At 43.1% G+C, this 15,389-nt stretch overlaps 1 protein-coding gene across 1 annotated transcript; it reads left to right on the top strand.

Moving 5' to 3' along the window:
• The first annotated feature begins 64 nt into the window (after positions 1-64).
• Positions 65-14,267, top strand: RNF166 (ring finger protein 166). Its single transcript, XM_073659174.1, has 6 exons — positions 65-470; positions 5,648-5,804; positions 6,643-6,755; positions 7,832-7,946; positions 8,453-8,560; positions 9,980-14,267. Exons 1-6 carry the CDS (start codon positions 301-303, stop codon positions 10,043-10,045), a joined length of 729 nt encoding a protein of 242 aa, XP_073515275.1. The 5' UTR covers positions 65-300; the 3' UTR covers positions 10,046-14,267.
• The last annotated feature ends 1,122 nt before the right edge of the window (positions 14,268-15,389 follow it).

Here is a 15,389-nt window from a genome sequence, read left to right as displayed (position 1 = left end):
CCCCAATCACCCCGTTCTGCCCTCACTCAATATGGCGGATTATCCCTCAGTAGAAGCCTGCGTCCACTTTCTTCCCTTTTCGGATGCGTTATTTGGCTCCCTGGCGATATACAGCTGTGGGCTTCACGCTTCTGTGTTGCATTACATGTGAATAAGGGGGTTGTAAAGCTTCCCGGGCCCTGAGGGGTCTCCATGGCGACGCGTGTCGCGCGGGTGACGTCACACGGCGGCGCAGAGGGATGACGCGCAGTGTTTATGTCCTGCTGAAGCCGCGGAGGTGACGGTGCTTGTGTCGCGGTCATGGCAATGTTCCGTAGTCTGGTGTCCTCGTCCTCCCAGCACCGGCAGCAGCACCATACTCACCAGAGCCAGTCCTCGCCGTCCGCAGACAGCCTGGAGACGCAGTATGGCTGCCCCATCTGCCTGGAGGTGTATTACAAGCCTGTGGCCATCGGGAGCTGCGGTCACACGTGAGTAATGGAGGACAAGGGGTGGGGGATGGGTAACCCGTCATCAAGGGGCACCTTATATACAGCGTCAGAGACCCCCCCCCCCCCCCCATAGTATAATATGCCCCCAGGATGGAAACTTAAAGGGGATGTCCACCATCAGATTTCATGGACAAGTTCCTCCATGTTTTTGGGGAGCCCCTTACAATGATACAGTGGGGGCGCAGGAGGATGGGACGCCTTTGGCCCCCAGTCACACCCGTCTGTCCTCTGCAGCGGGTGCACTGATTTTTTGCAAACGCCTTTCAAATGAATGGGAAAGTCACCGAAAATTCTGACTTGGGTGCTGCAGCTGAATTGGGAGTTCAGCTCTGAGGTTTATTAGAATCGATGACTTCTGTAAATAATTTATTGCTATCGTTGTGTGAGGCGCTCTTCTATTTTTATGTAGCCCGGTCCAGCATAGTGTTAGTGCATTATATTACTGCGTGTTCTATTCAGCTCTGGTACCTGCTGCTCTCGTAGACAAGACATCAGACTGGAAGCTCCTCCATCAGTTTCCCCATAACCGTTGTAAAGCTGCAGCCAAGACTGACACAGGTTCCTTATTCCGGTGACGATATATGGCCCACTTTATAATGTGAAACTGTATCTTTATAAATACATTACTGATCCTGAGTTACATCCTGTATTATACTCCAGAGCTGCATTCACTATTCTGCTGGTACAGTCACTGTGTACATACGTTACCTGTCCTGTACTTTACCCCAGAGCTGCACTCACTATTCTGCTGGTGGAGTCACTGTGTACATACACTACATTACTGATCCTGAGTTACATCCTGTATTAAACTCCAGAGCTGTACTCACTATTCTGTTGGTGCAGTCACTGTGTACATACATTACATTACTGATCCTGAGTTACATCCTGTATTATACTCCAGAGCTGCACTCACTATTCTGCACATTACATTACTAATCCTGAGTTACATCCTGTATTATACTCCAGAGCTGCACTCGCTATTCTGCTGGTGCAGTCACGGTGTACATACATTACTGATCCTGAGTTACATCCTGTATTATACTCCAGAGCTGCACTCACTATTCTGTTGGTGCAGTCACTGTGTACATACATTACATTACTGATCCTGTACTGATCCTGAGTTACCTCTTGTATTATACTCCAGAGCTGCACTCACTATTCTGCTGGTGCAGTCACTGTGTACATACATTACATTACTGATCCTGAGTTACATCCTGTATTATACTCCAGAGCTGCACTCACTATTCTGCTGGTGCAGTCACTGTGTACATACATTACATTACTGATCCTGAGTTACCTCTTGTATTATACTCCAGAGCTGCACTCACTATTCTGCTGGTGCAGTCACTGTGTACATACATTACATTACTGATCCTTTACTGATTCTGAGTTACATCCTGTATTATACTCCAGAGCTGCACTCACTATTCTACTGGTGCAGTCACTGTGTACATGCATTACATTACTTATCCTGTACTGATCCTGAGTTACATCCTGTATTACACTCCAGTGCTGCATTCACTATTCTGCTGGTGCAGTCACTGTGTACATACATTACATTACTGATTCTGTACTGATCCTGAGTTACATCCTGTATTATACTCCAGAGCTGCACTCACTATTCTGCTGGTGCAGTCACTGTGTACATACATTACATTACTGATTCTGTACTGATCCTGAGTTACATCCTGTATTATACTCCAGAGCTGCACTCACTATTCTACTGGTGCAGTCACTGTGTTCATACATCACATTACTGATCCTGAGTTACATCCTGTATTATACTCCAGAGCTGCACTCACTATTCTGCTGGTGCAGTCACTGTGTACATACATTACATTACTGATCCTGAGTTACCTCTTGTATTATACTCCAGAGCTGCGCTCTCTGTTCTGTCAGTGAACAAGATTGTTGTCACTCATACCCAGTAGATTGATTTGTTTTTCCTACATTAGCTGACTGTACCTTTTTCTAGAGCTTTGTTTAGAAACTGAAAAAGCAGGGAATGCTGTGCTGTTTTAGCTTTTATACCCGTAGAATTGAGAATACAGCACTGGAGTATAATACGATTTATAACTCGGAGAGGCATCTGTTGGAGATCACTTTCCTACATTGTTCCATATCACCCCGAATATCAATTGGATGCTCAATACATATTGGGATCATTGACTGCTGGAGTGTCCCTTTAATCTCCCTCTGGCCGGAGTGTGCTGTCACTGCTCATAATCACTCACTTTATATCCATTTATGTCATTATCTGTAATCTAATTTCCAGCAGTAACCAGATGTCTCCCTCACTGTACAGACCTGGTTCTCTGCTTCCTGATTTCTCTGGTTCATTATCAGAATGTCACAGTTGTTTTATAAATACTTATTTATACTTATCCACAGGATGTATGATAAATATCAGATTGCGGGGGGTCCGATTGTTGGTGACACCCACCGATCATGAGCAGCTACTGCTCTATCACCTGTCTATATTGGGGATGACTGCACATGTGCATTACCTCTCCATTCATACAGGCAACCTCTTGGGCTCCGCTTCTCTGGATCGGTGGGAATATCAGCAGCTAAACCCCCCTGTAATCATACATTGATCAGCTGTACTGAGAATAGGAAATAAATGTGGTTTATAGGACATCCCCTTTTAGACTGGCAATGTACCCAGACATAAGAGGAATGGTGGCTTTATATTCTGCATAACTGTGTAGATATACACTATACCGAGAGAAGTATTCATCTTTTCATTCTCCCAGTGTATAACATCTGTCCCCTCTGCTCCCGGTGTATAACCTCCGGCCCCCTGCCATGACGTCTGCCCTTGCTAACATGTGACAGAACGGCCGGTGGTGCAGAGCTCACTGATACCAGCGCAGTCCTGTAATAGGGGCCACAGGGGTAACAAGTCCGTTCATGACATTTCTTCCCTCCTAAATCTTCCCCCATCACCTGTGAGTGATATTACTGAGAAGTGGAAAGAACCGCAGCAACTCAGCCAGGAAGTGGAGACCCAGTAACGTTACAGAGTGGCAGGTTATGGAGCACATGGCAGAAAAGTCACCACCGCTCTGCTGACCCCATAACTGCAGTCAGACCTCCTCTAGTATCAGCACAAACACTGCGCCCCCGCTGGAAGCTTCATGGCTGAGCAGATGCATGCACCCGCACATCACCAAGTACACTGCTCAGCGTCTGATGGAGTGGTGTAAAGCTGCCACCACTGGACTCTGGAGGAGACGTGTTCTGTGCAGTGACGGATCACACTTTTCTCTCTGGCATCTGATGGGGGAGTCTGAGTTTGGTGAATGCCAGGAGAACGTTACCTGCTTGACTGCTTTGTGCCCGCTGTACAGTTTGGTAGACGAGGGATAATGCTATGGGCTGTTATCAGGGGTCGGCATTGGGGCCTCAGTTCCAATGAAGGGAAATCATAATCCTTCAGCACAAGACATTTTGGACAATTGCAGTTTCCAGCTTTGTGGTAACGGTTTGGAGAAGACCTTTTTCTGTTCCCCATGACTGTGCCCAGTGCACAAGGTCCACACAGACATGGTTGGAAGAACATGACCAGCCTCACAGAGCCTAACCCCAACAACTAGACCGGAGATTGTGAGCTCTGCCTCTCCCCAATGTCAGGGTCTGACCTCACAAATGCTCTTCTGGATGAAGGAGTAAAAATTTACAGAGCCATTTCCAAAATCTTCTAGAAATCCTTCCCAGAAGAGCGGGGCCGTTATATCAGCAGAGGGGCGACTCCATATAATATCTATGGATTTAGAACATATGTCAGAAAAGCTCCTATAGGGGAATACGGAGGGGGCACAATACCTGTGTCCATATAGTGTGCGCGCCATTCCCAGATCGTAGATCTCTGGGTGACATCCTGGATTGGGATTATTGTAACCACCCTACTGCACTTTTTACTAGCTTTAAAATTTCTTAGATTTTCACTCTGAAAATTGGCTAAAAAACACTGTGTATATGTTATCCTGCCAAAGTCTAAGGCTATGTTCACACATCTGAGAGAAAAATACCGATTTTGTCCTCACTGTAGCAGATGGTATCAGAGCTCTGATGGCTCTCTATCGGGAACTCTATAATAATAATAAATGTTTTTATTTATATAGCGCCAACATATTCCACAGCGCTTTACATTTCAGACAATTCGCAGACATTATGGGCACTGTCCCCATTGGGGCTCACAATCTGGATTCCCTATCAGTATGTCTTTGGAGTGTGGGAGGAAACCGGAGAACCCGGAGGAAACCCGCGCAAACACTGGGAGAACATACAAACTCCTTGCAGATGTTGTCCTGGGTGGGTCTTGAACCCAGGACCCCAGCGCTGCAAGTCTGCAGTGCTAACCACTGAGCCACCATGCTGCCTGATGGATCTCATTCATACATCTGAGAGAAAAGGACCGATTTTGTTCTCACTGTAGCAGATTGTATCAGAACCCGGTTGGATCTCTCGGAACCCGGATGGATCTCTGAAGATCACTGTCGAGTCTTCCAAAAATTGCAGGCTAGCCTAGATTGATCGACATGCGGTGCATTGCTAGAGCAGCGGTCGGCTGTCAGGACATTCTGGGATTAGTAGTTTTACAATAGCCACAGATTTCAGGTCATTGTTATAAAACATGCTACTGGATTTGCGCAGGTTTATGAATCACATGCAGGTTCTGATCTGTCTTGTCTGGATGAGAGGTTGCCCCTTTATTTCTTTTCCCCCTATGATACATAGAGGCAGAACGCGGTGAGTTATGAGTGTTGTATTTCCTCCCTGCAGAAGCAATGCTAATGTGATTGCTTTATTCTCGCCCGGTGATGAATGCCGTCTTCCCCATTTATGTTTCTGCCGAGCGTAAAGTCGGCGTTTCTGAGAATTTAAAGCGAGACGAACAATATTACAGTCCTTAATCATACACAGCGCAGGCGGCACAGACTATTACACACATGATGAATTGAGGCCCTCTACCAGCCTGTACTGCTCTGTGTAACTTAGTGGGCAGTGCATGAGTTAATAACCTCCCACATTCTTGCATTTTTTTGATTTTTTTCCCATTTATTATTGTTGCAATGTGTGTCATATATTTTGCTGGTAGCGTTCTGCCATCATCAAACTGCTGCAAAAAAAATGGACCGCTTTTCTTACAGGTTTTGCGGTGAGTGCCTGCAGCCATGTCTTCAGGTCCCCTCTCCTCTATGCCCCCTCTGTCGTATGCCGTTTGACCCAAAGAAGGTGGAGAAGGCCTCCAATGTCGACAAGCAGCTCTCCTCGTATAAGGCCCCCTGCCGAGGCTGCAGTAAGAAGGTAAGCGCTGCTGTCATATTCCCCCTGTCATAAAAGGGTTCTTGCCGTTCTAGCAAATTGTCACCCTTCCTAACGGCCAGGATCAGAGCTAAACGGCCATATAACCCCTTAGATGGCACGGTTAATGCAGAGTGAAGCATCTAAACGGTTAGAGGAATAGGGCACCCCATTACCCCTAACCATCCAGCTTCAGTGGCTTACCCCAGGCCTGCCATGTATGAATGTATATTAGGCGTGAAACAGGAATATCGCAGTGTATTATATGAGCGAAGAGAGGCTGGCACGTTCAAGTCCCCTACTGGGACTTAGGGAAAAAAATGTAATTCCAAGTAAAAAATAAAAATTACCACTTTTTCACACCTGATAAACTTTTATTTCTAAAATAAAAATAAGTAAAAAATGTAATAAAATATAGAATACATTTTTTTAATTCCAAGTAAAAAAAATAAAAATGATCACTTTCTCACCGCTGATAAATTTTTATTTATAAAATAATTTTAATAGGATAATAGAATAAATTAACACTTGTATCCCACGCAGTAAACATCTTTAAAAATGCTATTAAATGCTCTAAAAAGTGATAAAAAAAAATCTTACGTAGAGATCAGAAGGACCCGCAGAAGGTAGGGATCATGATTAATGCAGAATTACTGTGTTTTTTTTAACCCCCCTCCCACCATCACAGAAAAAAAATAAATAAATGGGTGTCATTTAAAAAAAAATATATAAAAATGGCCGTGATACTTCTACATCAATGGAAAAAGAAAAGTTTATGGCTTTTTAAATGTGGAGACTAAACAAAGAAAAAAGTAAAGACTTGTTGTTCCTTACCTTACAGGTGACCCTCGCAAAGATGCGATCTCACATTTCTTCATGTGCCAAAGTCCAAGAACAGATGGCCAACTGTCCAAAGTTTGTTCCTGTAGTCCCAACATCTCAACCTATTCCAAGGTAATTGGTCCCATCGTTTGCTGACCTGCTTTATCACACCGTCTGGGGAACTGATTATTAGGAATATATCTTTAAAGGGTTTTTTTCTTTTTATTAAATGCATGTGTTTGGGGCGAAAATTGATCTTTAGTAAAAAAAAAAAAAAAAATGTTGCACCGTTTTGCTTTTGCGGCCTCTTTGTTTCCCGCCACATTCAACTTTGATGTGGTCTGTGGTAGCTGAGAGGAGCTCAGAAAAGGGAGAGATAAGAGTTCGGTTTAAATTGCACCATCAGAATGAGCTCACTGATGGATTCCATGTCACCTCATTCTGCAGTAATAGGCAGTAAAACACTGAGGCTATAGAAGGACCATTTTATAGAAGGAAAATTACACTACAAACACCCATAGTAAGTATATTGCAAAATGCCTGGAAAACCAGTGATCACAGTAAAAGATGCTAATGGGGTATGAGGAGAGGGTAACAGTCTTACCGCAGTGGGGTTGAGAGCTCAGGTGGACAGAGGAGGCGATGGAAGGAAGCCCAACGCGCGTTTCGCTTTTTTCAATGATGCTTTCTCAAGGGTCAGGTGAGACTGTTCCCCTCTCCCCATACCCCATTCAGTGATCACAGTAAAAGATGCTAATGGGGTATGGGGAGAGGGGAACAGTCTCACCTGACCCTTGAGAAAGCGTCATTGAAAAACTCAAAACGCGCGTCGGGCTTCCTTCCATTTCCTCCTCTGTCTACCTGAGCTCTCAACCCCACTGCGGTGCGGTAAGACTGTTTCACTTTCCCCATACTCCATTAACATCTTTTACTGTGATCACTGGTTTTCCAGACATTTTGCAATATACTTACTATGGGTGTTTGTAGTGGGGCTGCCTGCTATATTAGCACATGCTAGATACATTGTACTTTCATATATGTGCTGTGGACAGCTTTCTTTTTGTCTTATTACTCTTGTTATATATTTCTATATATTTTTAAGATACTTAATAAATATTATTTTTTAAACCATTTGTGAACTCTGTTTCCCCCTGTTTATCATATTGCCAATCATGTATTTTTTTTTCATCTGCTGTCACTTTTCACAGTAATATTCCAAACCGTTCCACCTTCGTGTGTCCATATTGCGGAGCCCGAAACCTGGACCAGCAAGAACTTGTGAAACATTGCATGGAGAACCATAGAAGTGACCCCAACAAAGTGGTAAGTCCCAGCATAGGAGTGGATCTCGGAGAAGACGGGACCTTTTAGGAAAAGTTACAGGGTGTCCTTTTGATTAAAAAACATAGTGCACCCATGCTTTATTCTGCAGTTTACTCATCTCCTGCCGTGATCAACTTCTGGAAGAGAAAATATCATGTATTTGCAGCACTTTGCAAACTAACACCCATCTGTCAGACACTTCTGCTTTTGCTCAGACATTTCCTGTGCGATGCAGATCAAAGTGCATGAAAAAATAGCAAAATTTTGCAATCATGAGGGTCCCAGCATCAGACACCCTGAGAACAACTGAGCATTTGGGGGAATTTTTCTTTTCTAAGTGAGCTTCCACTTTAAGGACTCACAATGATTTAACAAAAACTGGAGCGTCCTATTGGAATTGTCTGTTTTATTATTCAGGACTTAAAGCTGTGCGATTCTGTACATTGGATTTAACATGGTTACAGCGCTCTTTTTACAGTTGCACTTTTTATTTTTATTCCTTTTAGGTTTGCCCTATTTGTTCAGCAATGCCATGGGGGGATCCCAGCTATAAGAGTGCCAATTTTCTTCAGCACCTTCTTCACCGGCATAAATTCTCGTACGACACATTTGTGGTATGTATGCTCACGAGCAAGGAGAACAAGTTTTAGGCTTTTCTATTGCAGTTCTGTCCCTCCCAGTAATATAGGCTGGATGTGAGCTCTGTGTGTCTCTCCCAGTAATATAGGCTGGATGTGAGTTCTGTGTGTCTCTCCCAGTAATATTGGCTGGATGTGAGTTCTGTGTGTCCCTCCCAGCAATATAGGTTGGGTGTGAGGTCTGTGTGTCTCTCCCAGTAATTTAGTCTGGGTGTGAGCTCTGTGTGTCTATCCCAGTAATATAGGCTGGATGGGAGATCTGTGTGTCTCCCAGTAATATAGGCTGGATGTTAGCTCTGTGTGTCTCTCCCAGTAATATAGGCTGGATGTGAGCTCTGTGTGTCTCTCCCAGTAATATAGGCTGGATGTGAGCTCTGTGTGTCTCTCCCAGTAATATTGGCTGGATGTGAGTTCTGTGTGTCACTCCCAGCAATATAGGTTGGGTGTGAGGTCTGTGTGTCTCTCCCAGTAATATAGTCTGGGTGTGAGCTCTGTGTGTCTCTCCTAGTAATATAGGCTGGATGTGAGGTCTGTGTGTCTCTCCCAGTAATACAGGCTGGATGTGAAGTCTGTGTGTCTCTCCCAGTAATATAGGCTGGGTGTGAGATCTGTGTGTCTCTCCCAGTAATATAGGCTGGGTGTGAGATCTGTGTGTCTCTCCCAGTAATATAGGCTGGGTGTGAGATCTGTGTGTCTCTCCCAGTAATATAGGCTGGATGTGAGGTCTGTGTGTCTCTCCCAGTAATATAGGCTGGGTGTGAGGTCTGTGTGTCTCTCCCAGTAATATAGGCTGGATGTGAGATTTGTGTTAAGGTGGAACAAAATGGGAGGAAATTTTATTGAAAAAATGATTTAGTAAATTGCTTAATATTGCACTTAGAAAATGAACAATACTAAAAGAACAAACAAACAAAAAAAAAATCACGTTTCCCTGTGTAAAATCCCAATTATCTTTCCCCACCAGACCCAATGGCTGCTAATGTACTGAGCTCCCAAGAGAACAGAGACGGTTAAGAGCTTGTCCAACTTATAAACTTCTTTCTTTTCAGATCCTGGTGTGTTTGTCGGGAAAATCGTTGCTTACAATATACATGTTTTTAACGTGTTTTTGTTACATATTTTTCCCCATTCATTAATATGGGCGAAAAACTTAGCAAAAATTGACAGATTTAAATCTGCGGAGAAAAAAAAAATAAGCCCCATGTGCATGAGATTTCAGTAGTGTCATTCACAAGTTGATGTGGACGGTCACTAGAACGGTGGGTCCCCACAGTGTCCGGGAAGAGTTGTCATATAATGGCTTTGTGTCTAATATTTCTCCGATCTTTAAGGATTTTATACTGTATGCCCCCCTCTCCGATCTCACCTATATTTTGGGGTCTCTTTGTTTTCCAGGATTACAGCATCGATGAAGAAGCAGCGTTACAAGCGGCCCTCGCTCTGTCGCTGTCCGAGAACTGAAGATTTCTGTTTAGACGCAAAGGTTTCCCTTCTCGGTGTCGTCACCCACGGCCGAGGCTTGTACATTCCTTCCAAAACTAGCTAATCACATTTCCTTTTCCCCATGCCTTTCTCTAGTAGTGTTTTTATTAGTAAGGTGGAATCTTTTAGGAATTGCTAAGTTCAATTGTTAGGCCGGATTTGTGTCTCGGTGCAATCGGATAGGGAAGCGGAGGCACGTGGTGCTGACCAAGCACCCCCTTTTATTGTTTATTTTCTCCTTTAACCCATCGCGCCTATGTACTGAATATTTACCGTGAAAACTTTCTTTTCACTTCTTGAAAGAATCCCAAAAAACAAAAGCAAATGGGATGGGCGCAGCAGACGGCTGCCATATAGGCTTTGTTTCCCAAGCCACAAAATATCTTGACCGCTATCGACAAGTACAGAGAAATGGAGCGTAGTAGGCAGAAGCCATGAATAAGACATAGGAGGAGATATACAAGATGTCAGTATTACCAGTTCTTAGTATTTTATCTCTATAGTTCCAGTAAGAAACAATCATTAGATATTTAATCATTTAGATCATTTGTGATTTTTTTTTTTTTTTAAAAGTTTACATATTTATTGTATAAGTGATAAACTTCATAGTATGTTCCTGCTGCTTACAGGGTATGTACACTTTTGCAAGGCTTTATATATTGCTCCGATGCTTCTAGGAGGGATTAGGAGATATGCAAGTCGATATATCCGCTGTATGCGGAAGGAGATTTTCATCAAGACTTTTTTTGCAAAGTTGCTATTTCTTTTTTTTTTTATTTTAGATGCATCGGAGCAATAAAAGTGGTCACCAAGTTCATTTGTCCGGTTACAAGCTAAAAGTGCGGCGGGATAAAAACTAGCGGAGAGCTTTTTTTTTTTTTTTCAAGTGTAAAGTATATGTGCAACCTGTCAATCACTACCTTGCAAAACATGCAGAGCTCTCCTCACATGTATAACTCGGACCACCAGTCTCAGGGCTGCTAGTAGCCAAGCGGCATTTTGTGCTGTTTTGTGTTTGGAACTGTAGCCGTGTAAAGTCCAATTAAACAATACATTAAACTGTGCCGGAGAATGGAGCAGCCTGTCAATCACCAACTTGTGGAAAGTGCAGAGCTCTTCCCTCATGTATAACTCGGACCACCGGTCTGCAGCACTACTAGTAGCCAAGCGGCATTTGTGCTGTTCTGTCTCTGGACCTGTAGCTGTGTAATATGCTGCCCTTACTTGTCAGGTCCGATTAAACAATATATTAAAATGTGCCGGAGAAGGGGTGGCTTGGAAATCTTTCCAAATTTTGGTTCTGATTGGATTCTGGCAGGGAATACATTTAGCAAATTCTGTGAAGCTTCCACCTTGATGCAGCTGCCGTACCACGGTGACTGGACTTTTGGGGTTTAAAGTGTCACTCCGTGGGTAGCTAACATCACACCTGTACAAGGTTAAAGACGGTGGCGGGTTCCTAGATAAGATTTTCCCTCTTGTACAATAAGGTGTGATTTTATTTTTATTTTTTTTAGCTAGAAGCGGAGCTACCCTTTAAGTTTGGATATAGCAGCTGTCACCTTTTCTCTGTGGGTGATCTATTCGTGTTTTGGGGGTGAAAACTGGGGAACTCGCTAGAGCACTGCAGGAATAATTCTTTCCAGAAACGCTGCCACCCATAGGATTGGACTGGTATTGCAGCCCCAGGATTTACCATAGCTGCAATACCAATCACAGCCTAAAGACAAGAGTGGTGCTGCTTTTGGAAGGAGGAAGCGGCCAGGCTTATTCTTCTACAACCCCTATAAAATATAAGGGAAGAATATAAGGAGGGCGTCACGTTCTGCTCTCTATACCAATAATAAAGTAAAATCTTTACAAAAAAAGCGTTACTATCTGCAGAAATCTATCTGATGCCCTGCAGCGCTTTAGCACACAGTTACACAGAGAATAAAGGGTGAACACATTTCTTTTTTATTGGCTTTAAAAAAAATTAAAAAAAAGAATAAGAAATGCACATTTTTTGGCATTTTTAATGCATTCGTGGGAAGCTTTGCTATTTTCTAGTGTATAAAAACGATGTAACATAAAAGTAAGGAAATCACTTTACTCTTCATGGCGTCCCTGTTTGGATTAGTAATAATAGTATTTTTCTGGAACCGAAGAGCTCTGATTCTATTCCTTCGGTCAGCTTTATGATCGGTAGGGTTGAATCTGGCACTACGATAAAGAGCCCTGGATATATATATTATATTATTTTTTTTAATTTTGCCTATATAGGACCGTGTAATGGAGTATTGCCCCTGACAGACTCAATAAATGGGTTTAAATAAGCCGGGATCCACCATAAATATTTTTTAAGGCGCTGTTAGATGGCCATATAAATCGGACTGAAATCTCCCAGCAATGCAAAGACTGGCCGGCAGCTGTAACGTTCGGCTCGGGAGAGCCGCCGGCCAGTCAGTGCATTGCGGAAAGTTTTCAGCCTGATTTATGGGGCCATCTGTGCCCTTAAAGGGATGTTCCCACCTTAGAGATGAGCGAATCGTAAGGACCTGGTCCAGTGACTGTCTGATGTGAGCCTTGCAAGCGTCCTGACAACTTACAAAAATCCCCATCATCGATATGCCATGACGCTGCACCTGGGCTACTAATCAGAAGGCAGGTAGGAGGCAGTGCACAGGGCTCCGATCATAAATGTCTGATAGATGAAGGTCCGATCTCTATCTCCAAAATGTAGGTCCCCTCCTACCAGTCTGTAACTCCCATAGAAGTGAATACAGAGAGTTGTGCACATGCATGACCATTGGTCTAGTCATGTGCTGACCCATCTTAAGGTGGCAATTCCCCTTTAAATCCATCCCATTTTCATTACCAGGATTCTGATTTAACCATGCGACCAGTTAATAAGTAATTTCCAGAAGCCGTGACCCCTCCACCCTATGTCACAATAGGATTTGGACATCTTTCCATTGATGTTAATAGTAGCTATGGATGACTAGACATGGACTGGATGCTTCGTTTATGTCTACAAGATGCAGGACTATGTAGAAAAGAATTAAGAATTAACTCCCAATATCCTCCATGGCGAGCGCACGTGGAAATCTCTTTAATTCTCATTGATTTCTATGGGCATCAGGGTTTCCTATAGTCCAAGGACGGGAAGCGGGTCCCCATCTAACATCCCAAAAAGTTGTACTTTCTGTTAAACCTCATTTTCCAGTCTCGCCGGTCGCAATCATTTTAGAAAATATCACGGAACGCAAACTTTTTTTTCTTTTTAAAACCTGAATGTATAAGAAGGTTACATGTGACCCCCTTTTACAAGCATGGCCGAAGCCCCCTTTTTCTGTTTTTTTTTTTTTGTTTGTTTTTTTATTACACCTGTGGTTTTAGCAGAACATTCATTTTCTTTTATGTTTTATTCCGGGATTATTGAGATATTGATGTTTGCACGTTTCTTATGTCGCTGTCATTTCATAGAGAAGCATGTTTGTTTTGTTTTTTTTATTTTATTATCACTATCCTGCATAAGCACCTTTTGGACCTAAATAATAAAATCTGTCATTTCACATCAGTACAAGATAATGACAGCAAACGGGAGCTTTAGGCTCCGTCCCAAACTTCATATTTGCACTAACATCTGTCCATGTAGTACCCTTCATGGTCCATAGAGGGCAGCAGAGTTAGCATGGAAAAGTTTTATCACTTTTATTTTACCTATTTCTCTTTTAATTGTTTACAGGTAGGCAGGGGTTCAAAAAATTGTTGTTGTTTTTTTTCCTACCTCCGCAATAGAAAAAGATTTTGCGTAAATGTCCGTCTTCTGTGGTAGTATTATACCTTTTTTTTTGTCAATTTCACTTTTGCAAAAGGTAAGAGGGCAGTTTTTTTTCGGCCTTCCTACACCAGTACAGTCCGGGCACAGAAACAATCTCTTACCTCAACCGAACAATGCAAATACGTCTTATTACCATTGCCGTGGGTCTTCTGCTGTTCTCCATCTGTCCGTGGTCATTTCTCTTATTTAAGGAGGGTGGGGTGAAATAATTAACACATTATTGGACAGGGACTTAATTTAATTTGCTGGGTTAGCCAAAGGTTGTAAGGGACCACCCGTTCTGAAACTGGGCACATTCACAAACGGCGGTCACTTCAGTCGCGCAGATTTGGGAGGAAGGACAATTCTTTCCCCTTTAAAAAAAATTCCACATATATATATATATATATATATATATATATATATATATATATATATATATATATATATATATATATATATATATATATATATATATATATATATATATATATTATGTATAAATATTATTTTATTATAAGCTTTGCTGTTATTATCGGTTTGGTCTCCCCTTGGGACCCCCAAGAATAAAGGGCTGATTCTGTACCACAGCCCCGTCTAAATTTTCCCTGCACAGCAGTGCCACCTAGCTGTGGAAGACGGTGCTGCAAGTCCCCTGCGCAGCCAAAAAGTCACTGCGCAGGGATAGAGACATGTGAATATTGTCCAATTACTGCGGCTCCTATATTCTTAGGATCAGTAGCGCTGTCTCGTTCACTTATATAGGGGCACAATCCACGGACAAGAGCGGCGCTGCTCCTGGGGTGACGTCCTAAATATGGAATCTGGAGGTAAAATTTGCCACTGAAGATTGACAGTTCGGACAATTGTCCCGCTTCTGGTCCGAACTGGGCGCTCTCCCATGCTGCAAGCAGAATCGGAAGATTGGCGATCTGGCCAACTTGCAAGCCCACGCTCTTTACTGACCACCTCTGATAAGACTGCAGAGGAAGCCGGCAACCTATGAGACTATCAGTAAACTTGTAGAGATTAAAAAAAAAAATCCCTCCATTTTTGAGAATAAATAAGATTTTTAATAAGAAATAAATTGCAAGCACTTTGCAATTTGATTAAAAATCCCCTTTTAAAGAGGGGTCTTATGGGGTACACGTGGATCTGCGACTTAAGTGACCGATTCCGACTTGTGTTTATGAATGTAACCAGACGACTGCTTTTTTGGGGTAATTTTTCTTAATTAACCCTTTCATTGCCGCCAGTAGATTTGATGGGGGTCAGTGACCAAGTGTAAATCCAAAGCAGTATCTGGAGGCCGGTGGTGGTAATTCAGATAAGTCACTTTAATGCACCCAATCTCTAAAGGTTATGGTGCTGGGGGTGGGATTCAGGGTAGGGAGCGGGCGGGGAAGTGTCTGTATTTAAAGGGGTGGGGGGGGAGGGGCAGGGGGTGCATATTGCAAGAAATTCTTCTTTTCAGAGCCCTGTATCCTCCAGATTGTGTGGATGTATGGAGGACTTGCACAT

The sequence above is a fragment of the Phyllobates terribilis genome, unplaced genomic scaffold (genome assembly GCF_046119375.1).
Source record: "Phyllobates terribilis strain yellow unplaced genomic scaffold, ASM4611937v1 Scaffold_13__5_contigs__length_258822181, whole genome shotgun sequence".
Lineage (NCBI taxonomy): Eukaryota > Metazoa > Chordata > Amphibia > Anura > Dendrobatidae > Phyllobates > Phyllobates terribilis.
The sequence above is the reverse complement of the archived record's forward strand: the minus strand, read 5'-3'. Positions and strand labels throughout refer to the sequence as shown.

Coding starts and splice junctions, on each gene's coding strand:
- RNF166 (XM_073659174.1), top strand. CDS start 301: ATGGCAATGTTCCGTAGTCTGGTGTCCTCGTCCTCCCAGCACCGGCAG. Junction 471..5,647: donor ATCGGGAGCTGCGGTCACAC/GTGAGTAATGGA, acceptor CTTTTCTTACAG/GTTTTGCGGTGAGTGCCTGC. Junction 8,561..9,979: donor TCTCGTACGACACATTTGTG/GTATGTATGCTC, acceptor TTTGTTTTCCAG/GATTACAGCATCGATGAAGA.